Source organism: Vicugna pacos, chromosome 17 (genome assembly GCF_048564905.1).
Source record: "Vicugna pacos chromosome 17, VicPac4, whole genome shotgun sequence".
Taxonomy (NCBI): domain Eukaryota; kingdom Metazoa; phylum Chordata; class Mammalia; order Artiodactyla; family Camelidae; genus Vicugna; species Vicugna pacos.
The window spans coordinates 49,629,185-49,649,776 of record NC_133003.1 but is presented as its reverse complement, the minus strand read 5'-3'; the positions used below and the strand labels follow the sequence as shown (position 1 = coordinate 49,649,776).

The 20,592-nt window shown below is 44.3% G+C and overlaps 1 protein-coding gene across 1 annotated transcript in view; it reads right to left on the bottom strand.

The window, feature by feature from the left end:
• Positions 1-1,367: 1,367 nt before the first annotated feature.
• Positions 1,368-20,592, bottom strand: part of IRAK2 (interleukin 1 receptor associated kinase 2) — a 52,155-nt gene continuing 32,930 nt past the window's right edge. The window contains exons 8-13 of the mRNA XM_015241415.3: positions 18,969-19,078; positions 17,296-17,491; positions 14,272-14,334; positions 7,299-7,499; positions 3,347-3,638; positions 1,368-2,382 (exon numbers count right to left, since the gene is read on the bottom strand). Of these exons, the coding sequence (XP_015096901.2) occupies positions 2,270-2,382; positions 3,347-3,638; positions 7,299-7,499; positions 14,272-14,334; positions 17,296-17,491; positions 18,969-19,078 (975 nt within the window). The 3' untranslated portion in view covers positions 1,368-2,269. The remainder of the gene's footprint in view (positions 2,383-3,346; positions 3,639-7,298; positions 7,500-14,271; positions 14,335-17,295; positions 17,492-18,968; positions 19,079-20,592) is intronic.

Genomic DNA, 20,592 nt, shown 5'->3' with positions numbered 1-20,592 from the left:
ACCTTTTGGCTATTATAAATATTACTGCTGTGAACATGTTTTCATTTCTCTTAGGTGGATATCTAGGAGTGGAATTGCTGGGTCACAGAGAAACTATGTTTAACCTTTTGAGGAATCTGCCAACTGTTTTCCAAAGTGGCTCACCATTTTACAATCCCACCAGCAACGTATTCCAATTCCTCCACTTCCTTGTCAACACTTGTTGTTGTCTATCATTTTTATTCCAGCCATCTGAGCAGGTGTGAATGGTTATTTCATTGTGGTTTTCATTTTCATTTCCCTCATGACTAATAAAATTGAGCAAAAAAGATTTCTTTTTGAATGTTTTTATCATCCCTGGAAGAATACCTCAAATTAATAACAGTGGTTGCCACTGGGGAGAGGAAACAAGAGACTAAGTTCCCAGTAGGGAATCCCCCATGTAATCTTTTGTACTGTTTGGTTTTTTTTTTTTTTGTCATGTGCATTTGTTAACTTAAAAAAAGTCAGGCCTTCCCTCTGGGGATTCATGGAAAGACATCATAGTGCTCACGAATCTCTGGAATTCAGCTACAGAATTCTCTATGTATGAATTTACAGCTTACTGATGGAAAAAGGCCCAAAGTTTTCATAGATTCTCAAAAGTGGTTCACTGATCTCTTCAGAAATATATGAAGCCCTGGTCTGGAAATTCCAGTATGTCTGGATAACATAACCCTCCTGGCATTAGTGCTCTACTGCTCAAAAAGCCCTGGAAACATACTGCTCATAATTTTAAGGTGCTGACCACATGCCAGGTCCTGTTTGGAGCACTTAACACTGACTCTAGTTGAATCCTCACAGCCACCAACGCTTAAGACACTGGTGTCAGTACAGATCACCGTCCACCGGGGCCGGAGCCCACCCGGCTTTGTTACATATCAGTCCAAAACTGACCTTGCTGGGGGACTGCTGAATGCTTCCACCAGGCAGAATCTGCCCCTTGTCCTGACAACAAACCTATGAAACAGGCACTTTTTATTCTCCCCATTGTATAGATGAAAAAACAGAGGCTCAGAGTAACTCCCTAACTTGGCCCAAGATCATGCAACTACTAACAACCAACATTTTATAGCCAGCATCCAACTTCTTAGCCACCCCACGATACCCTTCAGGGATGCAGGGCACCTTCTCCGAACAAATTCATCTGGACACAAAACTAACTACAGGATATTTGCTGACTTTACCAATGTATTTTTATTTAGAAAAAGAAAAAGAAAGAACCCACTATATTAGGATTATTTAAAATAGGACACACTGAATTTAAAATAGCATTTCACAAAAAGATTTACGACATGACTTTTCAGAAATAGATCCACTGCATAAATGTTAGGTACATGGCAGAAATAAACATTTAATGTCTTTTTATTTATTTATGTTATAAAACAGGACAAGTGCATTTTCAAAGTTGTTCTGTAGCCACGTCTCACCTGCTCTTCCCAACAGTCCAGGGAAGGAGAATGAACACGTGTTACTTACAAGGAAACTGAGGTTCCAGAAATTAAATGACTGATTTAATGAGCAGCACAATCAAACATGAAACTAGTTCTTCCAGTTCTTCATCCAGCCATAAATAATACATAGTCTCTAAATAAAAGCTCTTTTAAAAATATTGGCATTAGTGGTATGGTTGGATAAAGGTGCGGAGCGGGCATTCAATAAATATCCATGGGTTGCAAGATTTCCAAAAGAGAAAGCAGAAAACCTCCAGAGCCCTCCGCCAGGTGGCTGGTATTCGTAAAACTTGAGACCTTGAGGAGGGAGTGTAGAATCACACTGGGACATAAGTTGACAGTCTTTCAGGTCATGGAAGTTTGCAGGCTGTTGGTGGCAAATATTACCAAGAGATCTTGACTTTGGAAAGTGCACTGGCACTCAGAATGCCCTGTCAGTTGTCCAGAGTGAGAGCCGGGCCATGGCATCTGCTGGGATGGTTACAGTCACACGTTCCCCGGAACCGCAAGATCACCCACAACCTGGGCCCATGTACTAGCGTTTCCACCTCAGTCTCCTGATGCCCAGGGCTCTGACAAACCCCAGAAAGGAAGAGGGCATCATAGATTTTTGTGTCTCTGAAAGCTGAGGTCCTGTCTCTCCTAACTCACTCTGGTAAAACGGAAGTGTCTCTCTCCCCGCAGGGAAACTGATATTTGTGTATCTTGGGAGATCTTGACTCTGCCTCAGATCTTTTTCTTGATTTGACATTCATCTTTCCAATGGAGGACAAGGGTCCTCAGCTGTGTTTGCGTCATCAGGGGCCAAAAAGCTCAACGCTGTCCAGTTTCTCTTCTTTGTAAAGGAGGATATTCTCCATTAGTTTCCTTTTGGCCTCATTGATCTCAATTTTCCATGAAGTCTCTGTAGCTGAAGTTCAATACGAAGTTAAAAAAAAAAAGCAACTTGAATAAAGGGTATTTGGAAATTGTTATTATTGTTATAATTCTTAGAAAGCCAGACCTGGTCATAGTTTCTCACTTAAATCCAGCTTCTGCATCAGGCCCAGAGAAGAACAAGCATTGTCATTGCTTCTGCCTTTGCAGGGAAGCCCTGCCACCTGCCCCCACCACCTTTCAGAGAGGAAGGGCTCCCAGGCTTCTCCCCTGGTGAGGGGGCAGGATTGGAATGAAGCTTACACCCTCTCTCTCTCCTTCCTCTCACCTCCTTGTGGGAGGAGGAACAGTAAGAGAGGTCAGAGCCTGAGATACAGAACCACATTTTTCTAGGGGATGGGGACCCTGAATTGTAAAGGCCTCCTGAATTTTTATTTCAGAAGGAAACCTGGTGTATTTGGACCCTAGAGGCAGAAATAGAGGGTATCTTTGGAAGCAGGTGGCAAGCTGTAAAGTGAGGATAGCAAGGTGGACAGCGACAGATCACACCTGGTCTTGCTGGTCCAGAGGGAGAGTTTTGACTTGGTCTGTAAGTACGATGGGGAGCCACACAAGGGCTTTAAACATGAGTTGCTTTTAAAAGCCACTCTCATTGGCCCTTGGAGAAAGAACTGGTGAGGGGCCAGAGTGCATCAGGGAGGACACACGGAGCCATCCAGCAAGAAGAGAGTGGCTTAGATGAGGGTTGGGGGATTGTGAGGACAAGCAATGCAGGGAATCAGATGGAGCTGAGGGATATTAAGGTCAATGGCTAGGACTGAGTGATGGACTAGACATAGGGGGAGGATGACTGCCTCAAGTTTCTCTTTGCTCAGCCAGCTGGTAGGTGAACAGCTAAATAACCAAATGAACATGTGAATGAGGGAGAGAAGGAATAAATGGTGGGCTGAGTTAGGGACATAAATGAACATGTATAAGCACTCAGACCACATGCTTACCATCCTGGGGAGGCTCTGGACCAGCACAGGCATCAGAGGAGGAGTCAGCTTCCACTTCCCCGCCTGCCGGCAGCCTGCCATCCCCATTCGCTGTTGCGGGAGGCGAAGCGGCAGCCCCAGCCCTGGAAGCCACCCTCATGGAGCAGGAGGCTTCGAAGCTGGAATTGTCCACGTCATCCGTTTCTTCCGGGGTGTTGGAGGAAGAGTCTGTGCCCTCGGAAAGCCCACTCCAAGGGAGCGACGTCTCCTGACCTCTCAGCTGCTCTTCCACAGCGGCCACAGAGCCACACACCTTGGGGAGGACAGACGAGAGCACTGGTCAAGAGCTTCTCCTGCAATTAAACATCTAACAGTTCTCTTAGGCCTAAGGAGGGAGAGAGACACTGGAGAATTAAATGCTTATTGCTTTCCCTGGAAGAACAGCATCTTTCCTAGGGAAAGAGCTGGTCTTGCCCCCACCCACCCCAGCACATGACCCAGGTGGGCCAATCACAGTATTCCCTTCCTCTGACTTTAATGGTTGGTCCAGATTTGGGCATGTGACCCAAGCAGTCCAATAAGAATCCCAGAGAGGGATTCTGATCCTCTCTGGGATTCTTCCACTTAAAGCTTACTGAGGAAAGGCTCTTCTTTCTTTTCTAGTGGCAGAGCCAGACTCCCCACCTTACACAGAAAACCCATTTACAGCAGGAAAAAAATGAAACCCCCACACAGAGTAAAACAGAGGCTAGGGGCGGAGAGGGAGAGCCACAGGAACAGAGATACAGATAGCTGCACCTTTGCTGGTTGAGACCATGGGTCTAAACTGCCCCAGCAATGCCTGTCCTGCCTGCGGTTTGATTAAATGAGTCAATAAATCATTCATTCACTCATTCATATTCTCCGTCTCTCCTCTCTCTGTCTTGCCAGCTGGGGCCATCTGGGGTCCTTCAAAGTCCAACGACCCCCATTCCTGGGCTCTCAGCTGTCTGCCTGCCATTCCTCGACAGGTAAAGTACATTCTTCACTGGGCGTGTTTGCCCTGACAAACTGGTAGCCCCAGGTAATGCCTAATCTCACAACAGCTCAGGCTGGCTTGTTTCAGCCCACCTTATCAGAGTCACAAACCCCACTGCCCTTCATGGACCCTAAACCTCTTACCTCACCTACAACCAATCAGACTTGTGCACAAGCCAATCAGGCACCCTGTGGCCCTACCTTATAAAACATACTGACAACCAGTCGTTGGTGCTCACGCAGGCACGCACCCCTTGTCTGTGTGGCCACTGTTGACTATGGCAGCAGGACCTAATAAACTTTACTCTCCTCCCTCATTGCTGGTAACTTCTTTTACCAACCAGTGCTACACGGTGTCACCGACCTGCCACTCTTGTGTCCCACAACATGTCTGTGTCTAAGAATCTGAGTTGAGTTTCTATCACTTTCAACTAGAAATGCCCTAAGTAATACAGATGTTGCCCTTGTGGGCTTTTCTGATTAGGGAGGTTAGGAAAATTATAGGGAGATGGGGAAGGAATATTTCTTTACACACACACACACACACACACACACACACACAAATGGCACATAAACATACCCTTAGTAAACATAACAAATCTTATCTGCTCGGTGCCTTACAATTTACAAAGCACATTTGACATGTGATGTACAATGAATTTTTATAAAGAAAAAATTTAAAGATCAGAGAGGTTAATTTCCCTGCCTAAGGTCACCCAGTCAGTGAGTGGCAGAGCTGATCACTGAACCCAAATCTGCTTATATCAAGTCCATGACCTAGGGGATCTCTAATCTGCCTAGCTTGGTTGTGAAATACTGTGGACAAGGACCATTTCTCATTCCTCTTTGTACCCCTAGAGTGCCCTATCCTCTATATTCTACATAGCAATTGCTTCCTCATCCTTCAAGACCCAGTTCAAATGTCACCTCTCCAGAAAAATCTTCACAGTATATGCCTGATAAATATTTGTCAAGCTAAAAACTACATTCCCTTGTGGCTAGGTGTGACCATGTAACGAGGTTCTGGCCAATAGGAGTGTGAGAAAAAGTGATATTTGCACATCCAGGTCACAACCTTAAGAGGAAGAGGGTATGTTCTTCTTTTTAACCCCCTTTCAATAGCTGGAATGCAGATGTGATGGCCTGAGCTACAGCAGCCATCTTGGACTTTGAAATGGAAGCCACATGTAAGGACAGCAGAGCAACAAACAATACAGCAACCTGAATTCCCAACACTGAGGCACTGCCACATCAGCTCTGGACTGCCTATAGTCAAACTGTTAAGCTAAAGAGAATAAACTTCTATATCACTTATTTTGGAGACTCCTCATTATAGCAGCTTCTTTGAATGTACTTTAACTGATACACTGAACAAAAGAATGAAATGAATGAAGAATGAGATGAATGAAGTAATAAAAGCTGAATTAAAGAATAAGTGGTTAAGGAAGAGAGATCTTTTAAAAACATAAATCCAATTATGTCCCTCCCCTCCTTAAAACCCTCAGGGACTTCCTCAAAATCCTAACTGTGCCTGCAAAGCCCTCTATTGTGGGACTCCTCCTTCAGGAGCCGCCTCATGGCAAGCCACTGCCCCATGTACTCTGTGTTCTAGCCAGTCTGACCTTCTTCCAGGCCCTTGACCATCCAGGCTATCTCTCACCCCAGGCTATTTGCATGAATTGTTCCTTCTGCTTGGATTGCTCTTCATCTGCTTACACATCACTTCCTCGCCAAAGGCTGGGGTAGGGCCCCCGCTAGACACTATTCCAGAGCTCCCCAGATGGTTTCTGCACAACGTCTGTGAACTCCAGGAAAGTGGAACTGGGCTTGCTTACTTTCCCGATATATCCCCGGGCCCAGCACACAACTGCTGAAAGAGTGACTGAACACTGCGGCACTTAGGCAGCTGGAGCACAGCCCAGGCGCAGAGCAATGACTTGGTCTCCAGCTCCCACCACCTCACAGTGTGAGATGGTGGACGTGAGCCTGAGCCAGGAGTCCAGAGAGCTCTAACCAAAACTCCCTCTGGCCTCACCTCCTCTCTGGGCTCCGACGTCCCCAGCTATAAAATAGGAAGCTTGGGCTACAGCAGCGGTGTTTGAAGATTTTTTTCTCAGCCACCAAACCCTTTCCTCAAATAAAATACTGAGAACCCAATACAATTATGAGAAGTGGCAGTGGCTTTCTGGTTGGAGTCATGGGTGGGGCCTACAGCTCCCCACCGCCCGCCCTCCTCCTCCCAGCAGGTACTCCCAAGGCGCCCCTCTCTGCCAGACACCACTTGAAAATCACTCAGTTGGATGACCTCTAAGAGACCACCCAGGCAGTTATTTTGTCCTCAGAAAAACCTAGCAAATTTGGTCCCCAAATTTACACCTGTTACCATGGAAACCACCTCTCCCTATTGCGTCCATAGGAAAAGGTTTTATCTGCTGTGGTGGTTGATTTCTGGGGTGTCTGACCAGCCCATGGGCTAAGGAATGCTCCCCTTCTCTGGCACCTGGCCCCGCCACCTTCCCAGGCTCGACCTCCTGGCCACCAGGGTTCTATAGCGGACCCCACCCCCTCTCACCTTACTTGATTGGCCGACCGGGTGGACACTTGACCCTAGCTAGGCCAATCAGGTTCTCTCACTGAGAGGCTGGAATTGGGACCTGGAGCCCTGGCTTCTCAGTGAACACAGAACTATGACACGTAAAAGAGTATAACTGTATGCCCTGACCAGGAGGATGAGGGGACGGAGAAGGGCATACAGAGAGGAGGAGGAATGAAGCAGGTTCGGAGAAAGTACGTCTGCTACTTGCAACCAAATACGGCCCTCGTGTATGAAATCACTTCTCAGTGAAGGGATGGTGACCGAGGGCCTGGTACAGCAGACTCATGCGGTCGGGAAAGTGAGGCCCAGATGATCCAGGACGGGGCTCACCGCTGGGGAGAGGCTGAGCGGCAGACTCACCTCCGCCAGGCTGGCGTTGCGCCTCCGCAGGCAGAGGCAGACGGCCACGGCCAAGGCCTCCCCGCAGGCCTCCGGCAGCCTCCCTGCCCTCTTCTCCAGGTATTTCTCACAGATCTCCTTGGCCATCACTTTCTCCACGCCCGCCTTTCTGGAGCAGAGCGACATGCTGCTGCTGGGAATTTCACTGAGGAGTAGATCCTTCTGTGGGAAGAAGAGTGGAAACGCCCAGGTGTGAGGTGCAGGGGTTTGGGGGTCCCACCACATGTGCCCCACCCACCTCCAGGACTGCACCGGGCCTGCAAACACTCAGAAAACAAACAGGATTTTTTAAAAACTAATTGCAAGGACCACAGAAACAAGTTAAAACAGCCAAGAACCGGAGAATTGTTAAATTCCTCACAGATACAGGTCATTCCATAGCACACTCATATCGCTAGTGTGATACTTAAAGTAAATATTCAGTAGTTTATTAGTGATAATAATTAATAGTAATAATAGCTACCATTTATACAGTACTTGTCACATTCTGAGCACTTTCCTTACACTAATAATTTATCTTATTAACATTTACAGGAATAATCTCTTGTGATATAAAATAAACATTTTAGGCTGTAGCATTCTGGCCCATGTATATTTAATAGGAGATTTACTACATAAATAATTATTATGTATATTTTTATATTTTATAAATTCTGTATTTACATGTTATAACATTTTATGCTACTTAGAAAGCAGAAATCTGAACTATGCATAAAACAGAAGATATGTTATATAAATAGTAATGAATATATTTCTATACAAATATATAAGTATATGTGTATAACAAATTGTTACATAATGTTTCATATGCATATATTTACTTATTTGTAAGTATATAAATAAGTTACAAATATATTAAATACTAATATCAATTAAATACATTAAATATAGGAAATTAATATGTAATATAATTAGGTATAATATCAATTGATATAATACTGCATTAATCTATTATATATTATATTAACATATGAAACATTTATATTTGTGTCTATATTTTTGGTATATTTATTTGTGTGAATAATATAACTTTCATATATAAAATTTCCATGTATATTCTACATATATACACATTTATATACATATGACATACTGTATACTTTAAACAATATGTTATATATGTACATATTTGTAATTATATTTCATAGATATAGTCTTTTATTAGTAAACATAACTATATAAAATATTTTATATCACTATATTATATAATATACAAATATGTAACATATTTATCTATAATATATAACATTTTAAAAACTATATAAAATATTTATATAGAAATATTTCAACACACTTTGTTATATAAAATATGCATTATATATAATATTTCATAGTATACAAAATGCAAAAATGAAGAAAATCCATGCTATAAATAATATAAAATATAAATATATATTTAAATATAAATATGTAAATAACATAAACCATGTGTATATAGACATACATAAACACCAGAGGGCAGGGTGTCACATGTTAGTAGTAGTCATCTCCAGAATGATTTCTATTTTGTTTTTTATACTTTCCTATATTTAACAACCATTCTACAAGCCTGTTTTGCACTTATATTTGAAGAAATAACATCAAGAGTTCCTGATGTCTCGTAATACTTCCCATCTGTTAACAATGGTCTTCAGAAACCCCAGATTTTGTGACAATCTGGCCTCTGCCAACCTATCCTATCTTCTTTTTTCCTTCTCTCCCTCTAGCTCAGTGTACTCAATCACTCTGTCTCTACCTTCTGTCTTGGAAGCCCCTAAGCTCATCCTGCCTCAGGGCCTTTGCACTTGCTGTTCCCGCTGTCTAGAATGTACCTCCCTTGAGTTTTACCATGTCCTGGTCCCTCACTTCAGTCTCTGCTCTAATGTCACCTTTACCAAGAAGCCTTCCCTGATCATTAAGAGCCCTCCTCTGACTCCATAACTCTATCCCCTAACATTACTTCCCATTTCTTCATAGCACTAACCACCAGCCTCAAATTACACACGCTTTCATTTACTTAAATATCATTTGTTCTCCCCCACCAGAATGAGTGCTCCACGAGGGGCGGAACTTTAGCTTGTTCACCTTTGTATCCAAGCACCAAGAACAGTACCCGGCACATAGTAAGTGTCTCATAAATGTTTTCACAAATTGTACACATGAACTTAGTTTTTGGCTGAGTGTCTTTTCCTTTTTGTATGATTTTATTATTTTTAACAGAAGTGACTCATTAAATGTAAAGCTAAATTTTTATGGCTTCATACAGGTTTTTGTACAAATACAGTTATAATTCAGAATAAAAGATTATCAGAGACTATCAGACATGGGTCCTGATATTTGCTTTAAAAACAAAACAGAACAGCCCCCACCCTGACTCAGTTTCCCCATGGAGAAAATGGGTCATCTAAGGTCCTAAAATACTTAGACATCTAACACCATCAGCAATTAAATACCCAGAGACTAAAAACCTCAAGCTGCCACGTAAGCTCTGCCTTTTTAAATGTTTATCTTTTTAAAAAGTGTAATGGTGTTTAAAGTTGACAAATCAGTTAAAAAGGAGTAGAAGCGTATTATTTACAGATGTGGAGGTTACTAGCATCTGAAACAGAATCAGAAACTGTTCAGAGTGATCGCCCTGAAAGAACAGTGGAAGTAGACGCTCACCACATCACCACCTCCAATGAAACTGTGGATCTTGTCCAACAAGGGTCACCAGGAGATGCTGACCTTCCTCAAGAACACTCCTTGGTGGGGAGGTGGGGGGCGTGGGGTGGTAGAGCGTGTGCTTAGCATGCACAATGTCCTGGGTTTAATTCCCAGTACCTTCATTAAAAAAATAATAAAAACACTCCATGGCAAAGTGATAGGGAACTTAGTAATGGAGGGACTCAGCAACTCCACCTGGACCCTGATGAATCTCAGCACCGAAAGTAGGGCAATCTGCCGCACGCATCATGTTGTGATGCAACAGGAAGTACACAGAGCCATCCAGAAGCAGTGCTGACCATGATTCTAATCAAGTCTCAAGAGCTGACAACCAGGTCACAGGAAACAGGAGGAAGAGAGAAACAAGTCAAGGCTACCACAAAATGCAATCAGAAAAATCCAGAATGTGAGACAATCTACGGTACAAGTGACCCACTTTATGCAAAAATGCGATGCTAGACAGAAAGAGGGGGGAGGGGGTGCAGCTAGAGACCTGGAGCCTTCAGAAACAGAACCAAAGGTGACATGTGGACCTTACTTAGATCCAGCTTCAAACAAACCAACTTTAAAAACCAATTTCTGAGATGATTTGGGAAACCTACAAATGGAATAGGTAGTTAAATGATAATAAGGAATTAAACTATATTTTATGGATGAAATAACATAATATCTGGGATTTGCTTTAAAATACACAAACAAAAAGGTCTGGGGTGCAAAAGAAATAAAAGCATGGAGTGGCTGGGGAGGGGCAGAGAAAAAGGAAAGAAAAGCATGTTGATCACTGATGGGATGAACAAACAGAGACTCCTATATTCTCTTTACTTCTGTGTACGTCTAAAGTTGTCTATAATGAAAAGGGCTTTTTAAGGAAGAAGTCATCCCTGAGGGCAGAGGCCAGGGAAAGAGGCATGGAGTTGCTACCTTGTGCTGTTAAAATTTTCTAAGCCAAGCAGTTAGGTTACTTGAATTAAAAAAAAAATTAAGCTTTTTCTTTTGAGGGGGGAAGTAATTAGGTTTTATTTATTTATTTTTAATGGAAATACTAGGGATTGGACCCAGGACCTGGTGCATGCTAAGCACACACTCTACCACTGAGCTATACCCTATGCCCCTAAAATTTTTAATTAAACAGAAATTATTACAAAATCACCAATATTATAGAAAACATTTTTTGTTAAAAACTAAAATAGAAGCAGTTGAAGATTTAGGGCAAAAGTTAATCTTTCCTGCCATTTCAATTCTCCAAAGGTAAGCCCTGCTAACAGTTTGGATTATATTATTCTAGACTTTCTGCTATAAAAGTTCACAGTTAAATCACTTTAGTTATATATAAAGTTATGATAATAGCAAGCAACCTCCTAAGAGCTATTAAAATCAGAGTTTTCATAATGAAAGTAATAGTCACCACACATAGTGCTTACTATGTTCTAGTCATCGTTTTAAGTACTTCACATATATTTAACTTTTCACTAAACCCTGTCAGGTAGATACTATAACTAGCCCCAAATAAATAAGAAAATATAAGTTACGATTTTTTAATTCATTGATCTCTTTATTACCAAAGATGGGAATCCCACGACATACTGTGCTGAACTTGCTTTTCTCACTTGCAGATATTTCTCTGTCAGAATATATGTCTTTCTCATTTAAAGAAAAATAAGAATGTTTATGTTAGCTTTATTCAGAATTAGCAAAACTTGGAAACAACCCACATATCTAGCAACTGGTGAACGGATAAACAAATGGTCGGACACGCGTACAGTAGAATACTCCCCAGCAGTACAAGGAATGAACCGCCGATATGTACAACACGGACCAAACGGGAAAGCACCACGCCAAGTGGACGGAGCCGGAGACAAAGGGGCACACGCTCTAGATTCCACCCACCTGAACTCCAGCAGAGACAGAACTATCTGACAGAAATTAGATCAGGAGTTGCTGGGGGTTGGAAGTGGGGGAGAGGGACTGACTGTAAAGGGGCCTGAAGGAACTTTCTGGAATGACAGAAACATTCCACATCTTGAGTATGGTGGTTACATTTGTCAAAACTCATACACTGTGTGTACCTCAAAAGTGTGAATTACACCTCAATAGAACGAATGCCTATGTCCACGCTGAGACCCCCACACAGAGGTACCAGATGCTTTATTTGTAAGAATCAAACGCTGGAAACACCCTAGATGTCATCAACAGGTGAATGACAAACGGTGGCAAATCCGCACACTAGGACATCACTTAGCGCCTAAGACCTCCCAACACACACACAGAGCACGGGTGCGTATCTGAACAGCTGTGCTGAGTTGGAAAGGCCAGACAACAGCAGGGCGCACACACACTCTCTACGGTTTCACTTACGGGGAACTCCAGAAATTGGAAACTTTTGTACAATTGTACAGTGATAGCAGGCAAACTGATGGCTGCGGGGGGTGGCAGGGACTGGGAGGGGTGGGGGGAGGCGTGCAAAGGAGAAGCGGCAACTCCTGGGGGAGCGCGCATGCTCATTATCTGGTTTGGGGGACAATTTCATAGACATGCATGTATGTCAAATTCTATCATATTATATCTTTATCCTCATTATAAATATTTACAAATGTATAAAGTGTTTTTATAAGCAACTTCATGGTTTTCCATGTTGTGTGTGATCACACTGTCATTTCTTTAACCACCTCCCAACTGACAGATATTTCACTTGTCAGCAGCGCTTCACCACTGCACCTAATGCTGCAGCGAACATCCTGGTCCATCTGTCTTTCCTCACTTGTGTGCATTTCCCTAGTGTACAAGTGGTACATACATTTTAAATTTTGATGGAAACCACCCAAGGACCTCCAAAGACATTGCAGCCATGAACGTTCCTGAGGGTTGGGGAGATCCCTACTCCCCCCATCCTGGACCATACCGGGCAGCAGTTTTCATCTCTGACTTGAATCTTAACTACATGTACAATTAATTACAGGTCCTGCAGCAGGAGATGATAAGAGACTGTATCTGGGACTAGAAGAAGAGAAAGAAACTAGATTTTTAAAAAATTATTTCCCCCATATTTTTAGAAACCATTTACCCAAAAAGCCTTCTAGAAAATTTCCCACAAGTGTCTCAAAAGGCTCATTCTCCTGTGACATTCACCCAGGGAGCCCCAGAGGAAGGTTGGGTGACGCATTCTGAGAAAACTGTCAGCATATGAGAAACTGTCCCAAACTGTCCTGAACCACATCTGAGCTGCCCAAACTGACCTCTTTGCAGTAGAGGGGGCCGGTGCCCCAAGGGGCAGAGCTCTGGGGATTCAGCAAAGGGACAGGTCCTGACTGTCTCTGTGCAGGGGAGGCCTTCCACTCCCCAGCCCAGGGCTCAAGGGATGCTTTGAGAGCATAGTCACAAAAAAACCCAGCAGCTCCAGTGGCCTCCACGTCAAGTCAGGAAAGTGCTCCCCTCCCAAACAGGTCAAGAGGACTAGAACATGCATAGGGGGCAGAACTCCACACAAGACATGGGTTCAGATCCCTGCTCCACCACTGATCTCACTGCAGAGGGCAAGAAACCACTCTCTTCACCTTGACCATAGTTTTCTCATCTGTAAAATGGGGAAGGTAACAATAATGAATCCATATGGTTGGACTGTCATGAGACTTAAACAGTCAGGAGACCATCGAGGTTAAGAACTTGGGCTCTGAAGTCCTGATTCGGAATTCTAGCTCTGACATTTAGTAAAGCTGAGATCTCAGGCAAACCTCAGAACCTGCTTTCCTCAACTGTAGGAACAGAAAGACTTTATTAACCTCATGGGGATTCCGAGGTGACTTAGAAAGATAATGTATATAAAGTGCCAAACACAGAGTCAGGCTGTTTTGTTATATTTTTGAAATGACACTATACACACATACATGCACACATATTTAAATGACAGTTCTTTAAACCTACAAATGGCAATTACAATTTTCATTACAGAAACCTGTTTAAAAGGACTGAAATTAACTTTTACCACTTTAAAGACAAACCCTATTTGACTGCCTGACTTGTAGAGAGAAGATATGGGTTTCCCCTAAACATTCTAAATTCTATTATCAGGAAAAAGTAATTGTTGGCTGGTGGGTGAGAAGGGGAGTTTACAGCTACTTTGCATGCACAGATGCATATCAAACTCCGGACTGAGGCTTCATTAGCATCTGTAAAATGGGTACAGTGGAGGACCCTGCCCTCCCTATCCCTTGACCCCACATAGCTGTGAGCCAAAAGTAACTGATTCCCTTACCAAGTAAACTGGGCTTCGCTTGTTATCCATCGCAGGGATGCCCGTGAGGACCTCAGCTAACACCTGGAGAAAACAGAGTTAGCACGGTTCAGACATGCATGCACAAGTTCAGGCGGGAGATTCTGGCTAAAATGAGAAGCTTCTTCTCAGGAACGAAGTCTAAGCTCCAGGCCCGGCTCTCCCATTGGCCAGCACAGACACTTGCCCCAAATCTGGAACTTGGGAATGTCACTAAATACCTCCTCCAACTAAACATGCTGTCAGCTGCTAGGAGAACATTTGAATTAATTGATAGGAAGGCAGGAAGGTTAGAAACCGAATGTGTATGTATTTCCATCAGATAAGTAGATATACACATACACACATCTCTCTATATATATACGTATATACATCTATCTGTACACATGTACATATACATACACACACAAACACTATATTTTAAAGATAATTTCATTTAAAACCCATCAGAAATGGTAAGCAAGCATTGCTATGTCAATCTCAGAAAAAGAAGGAACCCATGTGCAGATACCCACTCTAAACAGAAACCCTTGGCAACACCCATAGCATGTTTCATCCACAGGCCTTTATTAACATTATTTGTTCATTAATTCATCCATTCATGAATGGAGTACAGCCCTGAGCCAGGATAAGCCACGGCAAAACTGTGATATGTGTCTTAAGAAATGGGAAACCTGCTTTGAACAGGGCTCCTTGGCAGACATAGCACACTGGTTAAGGGGTCTATAGTCAGACAGGCCTGGATTCAAATTCTGACTCAGTTCCTTACGTGCTTAGGTGATCTTTGGGCAAGGAACTAAAATCTGAGACCATATCCTTCTCCAGGACATCCTGATCTAGCACTTCTAAATAGAGGGGGTGAGTACCCCACTTAAGTGTCAAACCTCCCTCCCACAACTTCTCTCAAAGTCAGAACAGGCTCATATTGCTGCCAAGAAATCCTCCACCTTCAAAGGAAGGGCCCGCGTGGTTACTAACAGACTGGCAGTGGCCTGGAGGGGGCAGGAGAGGGCACTCCTGCAGCTGGTGGATGGGAGCCAATTAAAAAGGGACTCCTGACCAGCTCCTGCCAAGAAGGGAGGAAAGAAAAAGAAGAAATGAATAAACAAACATTTCCTCTGCCCCTTCTACATGGCAGGCCCTGTGCTGGGCCTTTGACGGAGGTCACCTAGTGCTCATCAAAACATACCGAGGAACGCAGCGTTCCCCACAAGAGGAACCGAAGTTCAAAATCATACCATCTGTCAGTGGCAGCGCTGAGAAAAAGACTGAAGGTTTGGAATTTGGGATACACACTAGTATATACATCAAATAGATAAACAACAAGGATCTACTGTATAACCACGGTAATAATAATCATCTTGATCTATGCAACATACTCTGCTAACCAGTTCACATACAGCATCTTACTAATCTCCATATGTGTCATTACCCCTATTTTATGGAGGACAAAACTGAGGCCCAGAGTTACAGGTGATGCCCTAGCTCACGTAGCCGAAAGGAACTGAGCTGGGACTCAAATCCATGCTCTTACACTCTGCAGGATCCTGTCTGGCAGCCTCAGGGGCTCGGTGCTGCTGGTTCTTAAAGGAGCGGGACCCCAGGCTGAACCTGCTGAGCTTCACTGAGCCCCTCGCAGTGGGGGTGGGGGGACAAGGAACCCAGAAGAACCAATGGGCTGGGAGACAGAGGGAAGCAGAATCTGGCATGTGGTGGCTGGGCTGAAGGCAGAAGGTGGCTCAGAGGAAGGGCATTAGCTGGAGAAGCAGATCGACGGGAGACTGCAGTCAGAGAGGGGAAATGCAGCGTTTGAGGCTGGAGAGGAAGTGTGAAGGCGAGGTCCAAGATGCAGCTCTTGGCTCTTGGCAGAGGTTAACCAGAGCCTGCCCCTCTTTTCAGCCAGCATTTCCCAGACTGGGTTCCATGGGTCTCTGATGCTTAGTGATCCTAAGAAAACATGGTTCTGCAGGCAAATGAATTTGGAAAACAGTCCATACCGATCGTGGTAAACTCACAATTATCAGATTAAAGGCTTATTACCATATTGAAGGCTCTGACTAATTCTGTGGTAACTTTTTTTTTTCCTGCTCAACTTTGCTCAGCCCAGCACTTCTCAAACCTACTTAGACACATCAAAACCCTTTATTCTTTTTGCTTGTTTTGAGGGGGGAGGTAATTAGGTTTATTTATTTATTCATTATCTATTTTTGATGGAGGTTCTGGGGATTGAATCTAGGACCCCGTGCGTGCTAGGCACATAGTCTACCACTGAGCTATACTCTCCCCCTCTCAAAACCCTTTAAACACATCAAACCCATTGAGATCTCAGGGAAATGGACTTTGGAGGCTGTTACACTCAAACTGTGAACTCCTAGGGGAGGGCTTGTGTTTTAGTTACATTTACATTTCAAGGGCCCTGCACACAGTAATGATGATCGGTGGTGGTGAAGAGGAGGGAGGTGGGATGGGATTACATACTGAGTGGACAGGTGGCATTGGATGGATGGATGGACGTTGGATGAATGGCTGGATAGATACCTGGGCTGATGGATGGACAGGTGACAAAACAGACAGACGAACAAACAAGAATAAACAATCAGAGAGACAATTAGATGGCTGGCTGGATGAGGAATCAGGGAAGTCAGGAGATATCTGTAGCCTACAAGAATCTGGACACTCACGGGTGGCTTTACTTCAAGGGCTGGCAAACTTTCCGTAACAGGCTAGACAATAAATATCTGAGGTTTTGTGGGCCAGAAACAGTCTCTGTCACACATCCTTTTATTATTATTATTACTATTATTCAATCTTTCATAAATGTAAAAACTATCCTTAATTATAGGCCATACAAAATAGGCCATGGGACAGTTATGACCTGTGGGCCATAATTTGCCAACCCCCGCTGTACGTGGTGGAACATTTCTAAGAGCCTCTATTATATGCTGTGCCTACAAAGGAGCCGTGGGAAGGGCAGGCCCTCATCTAAGCAGAGAAGAAAGCTCTTACTATTCCACAGCTGAAGATGTCCACTCGCTTTGTTAGCTGCCCTACTCTGATGAAGTCTTCTGGAAGATAGGCAGCTGAGGCCTGGAAAAGGTGGGTCTTCATCATGGTGTATTTTGACTTCTTGCTAACAGGACACAGGTGAGCCATCGGATGAGCCAGCTTGGGGGTGAAGTTTTGGTCTAGCAGAACATTGGAGCTGTGGGGAAAGCAAGCAGAGAGAATGTTCTCATTTTGAGGTGGACAGGCGAGGTTGCCATGGAGAGAGACCTTCTGGAAAAGAACTTATTAGTGAGCAGTGCCAGCAAGTTAGGGTCACTGAGGACCCTCTACGAGGAGCTTATGAGCCACCCCTGATAGGCGGAGGGATAGACTGGAGCCTACCTCCATCAGCAAATGGGGATGGTGCTCAGATGAGTCTGGCTGCCCCAGAAATGGCATTTGGTGGCCAAAGAGGTGCAGCCATCCTGATCCCCACGGATGTCAGCCCTCATCAGCTGCAGCCTGCCAAGCCCACAGGCTGCACTGGCTCCATCCTTTCCAAAGCTATTCCAACCCCCAGCTCTCGCCCAGGTGACTCAAGTCCACATGCTCAGATTGTGAGGAAGAAGAGCAGTAAAAACATCGTGGACCCAGTCATCTAAACCAAGGGAACGGACACTCTCAGAAATGACTCCAAAGGAAAACTCAAGACATTTTAAAAACTAAGCTACATGTATAAAAATATTTCAACTAACCCCAAGTGGTTTTTCAAACGTAGACACTAATTCCAGTACCTGCCATTGGAAGTGGTTATGTAAATACTGGGCAGATACCTTCAATGGAAGACTAAAAGGTGGCAAAAAATGATGACATGCAATGTGGGGAAATGTTGAGCATGTTTAAATCATGGTGGGGGAAGAAAATATGAATTCGTAATGAAGTAACGGTGCGCCCTTAGGGCTAAGACTTCTGTGTAGGCAGAGGCTGGAAAGAAAACAGGAAAATGGAGGCCAGCTGATGAGTCAGGGCAGTGGGGCCGGGACGACCTCTTGCTTTTTCACTTCCTTTTTTGCTATGATAATTGTGAATCAAATAAAAATAAGGGGGAAGAAAAAGACGAAAGGGCTTCCACTTGCCAAATGGGAAGAGAACTCTGGGCAAATGTGAGTTCTACGGTTTCGAGGTCAGCTTCACCAGACCTTCTGGTCTTCTGGCATCCCTCCCATGCTTCCAGTCCCCAGACAGGCACCTCCTGCTCCTGGGAGTGTGGTACTGAGATGCGGAGGGTCACACCTAACCTGAGTCATGGCAGGTCTCCCAGAAGACCCTGAGCAAGGAGCTCAAAAGCCCAGGGGGCCTGGCAGACACGGCCCACAGCTCAAGGACCCGGTCCAGACCAGCTGCTGGAGGGGAAGTGAAATACAGCAGGGGTGCGAAGGGCTTCTCGGGGAAATAGCAGTCCAGAAAGATGAACGTGGAGACAGGCTGCTCATGTTGACAGCAATCAGACAGACCGCAACCCAGAAACACTGATTTTTGAGGCTGTAACAAGAAAGAAGAGACCCAGGAAAAGCGAGGAGGGGAGAGAAAGTCAACGGGAAGAGAGATGGAGGGAGAGGAGCAGGACCCAGGAGCATGCACTGTCTCATCCCAGCGGCCCCGGGCCCTGGGCGGAGCCCAGCCCACCCTCTTACCTCTTAATGTTGCTGTGGATGATCTCCAGGCCATGCAGGCGCTCCACGGCACGAAGCAGCCCTGAGCAGATGCTGACGCGCCGGGGCCAGGGGAGGGGGTCTGAGCCATCCTGAGAGAAAGAAGAGGAGGAGGAGAACAGTCACCTCTGTGCCTTTTTAAAGTCCCGATGGCGGGGTCCTGGCTTCCTGTCTCCCCTCCAGCCCTCATGTCCTTTGCAACAGGGCTCGGCCATCATGGTTCACTGGCGCGGTACCAGTTTTGACATCAGACAGATCTAGGTATAAATCCCAGCTAGGAATATGCACTAGCTGTGTGACTTTGGAGAAGACACTCAACATTTCTGGGCCTCCATTTCTTCAGATATAAAATAGAAATACTAATCCCTATGCTTTAGGGTTGTTTTAAAGACTCAGACAAGCACATAGGAGGCCCCTAGCATAGTGCCTACCACACAGTAAGTGCTCAATAACAAGCAGCTATTTTATCATGACTATCACAGTGGTAACTCTGGAATTTTTTTCTAGGAGGGGCTGGTTCGCTGAGGAGCTAGGTGGCTTGTGTTGGCACACCAACCACATGGGCCTTGCACCAATTTTATGAGTATTTGCAGAGATTTCATAAGAGCTGATGGGGACTGTGAGTGGGTTAAGTTCTCCAACCTTTCCTCAGGTGTTGATCTAAGACAGAGTCCTCAGGTGATATCACCAGTTAAACTTTTCAGGTCCTATCTTAGGTCCCATATCCTCTAAGAACTGGCCATACTAATAGATTTCTTCTCCAAAACTCTGAAATCTGAAGCCCTGCAACCCCAGTTTAAACTCTAGCCCTGACACTTGTCAGCTGTGTTCCTCTGGGTAAGTCAATTTGCCTCTCTGTGCCAGAGACTCCTCTTTTTGAAAATGTGGGAAATCTCTGGGGCTGTGGCAAGGCCTGAAGGAGAGGTGGAAAGCCACTCTCATAGTGTCTTACACACAGTGAGAGCTCAGCAACGTTAATGATCATTACTATACTGTGAATAACTGCTTTGTCTGGTCCTTGCCAAGGGAAGCAATGATTCTGTTGTGGAATAACATTTTCCCCTCTGTTTGAGGATTTCATGGGAAGGAACTTTGTCTGTCTTAAAAACTGTAATTTTAATAGGTATTACACTTACATGGTGTGATATGCAAAAGGTACAAAAGAGTATGGAGTAATAGTTTCCCTCCCATCCTGTATCCCAGCTTCCTAGTTCTCCCTAGAGGTAGCCAGGCACCAGTTTCTTGTATCTTTCCAGAGATATTCCATAAATTCACAAGCAAATAGGAATTTACTAGAATAGCATTTTTTATTAAAAATTTGCCTCCACTCTTCCATACTGTTTATTCTTTTTCTTGCCCTATTGCATTGGCTAGCAACATCAGAACAATGTTGAATAAAATTAGCGTTATGGGGTACCTTTGTCTTGCTTTTGGCTTATATGACTCTGGTCAAAAAACTTTTTAAATAGGTTTTTACCTGAAGATGTTTAACCAGATCTCCTCTATCCTGGCCCAGTGCCTCTCCTTGAAGGGCCTCTGTGAATGGCCTTGATTCTCTAACTGGGTGCTGTCTAGTTCTGTTCTTTGACCATGACCCAGCCCCTTA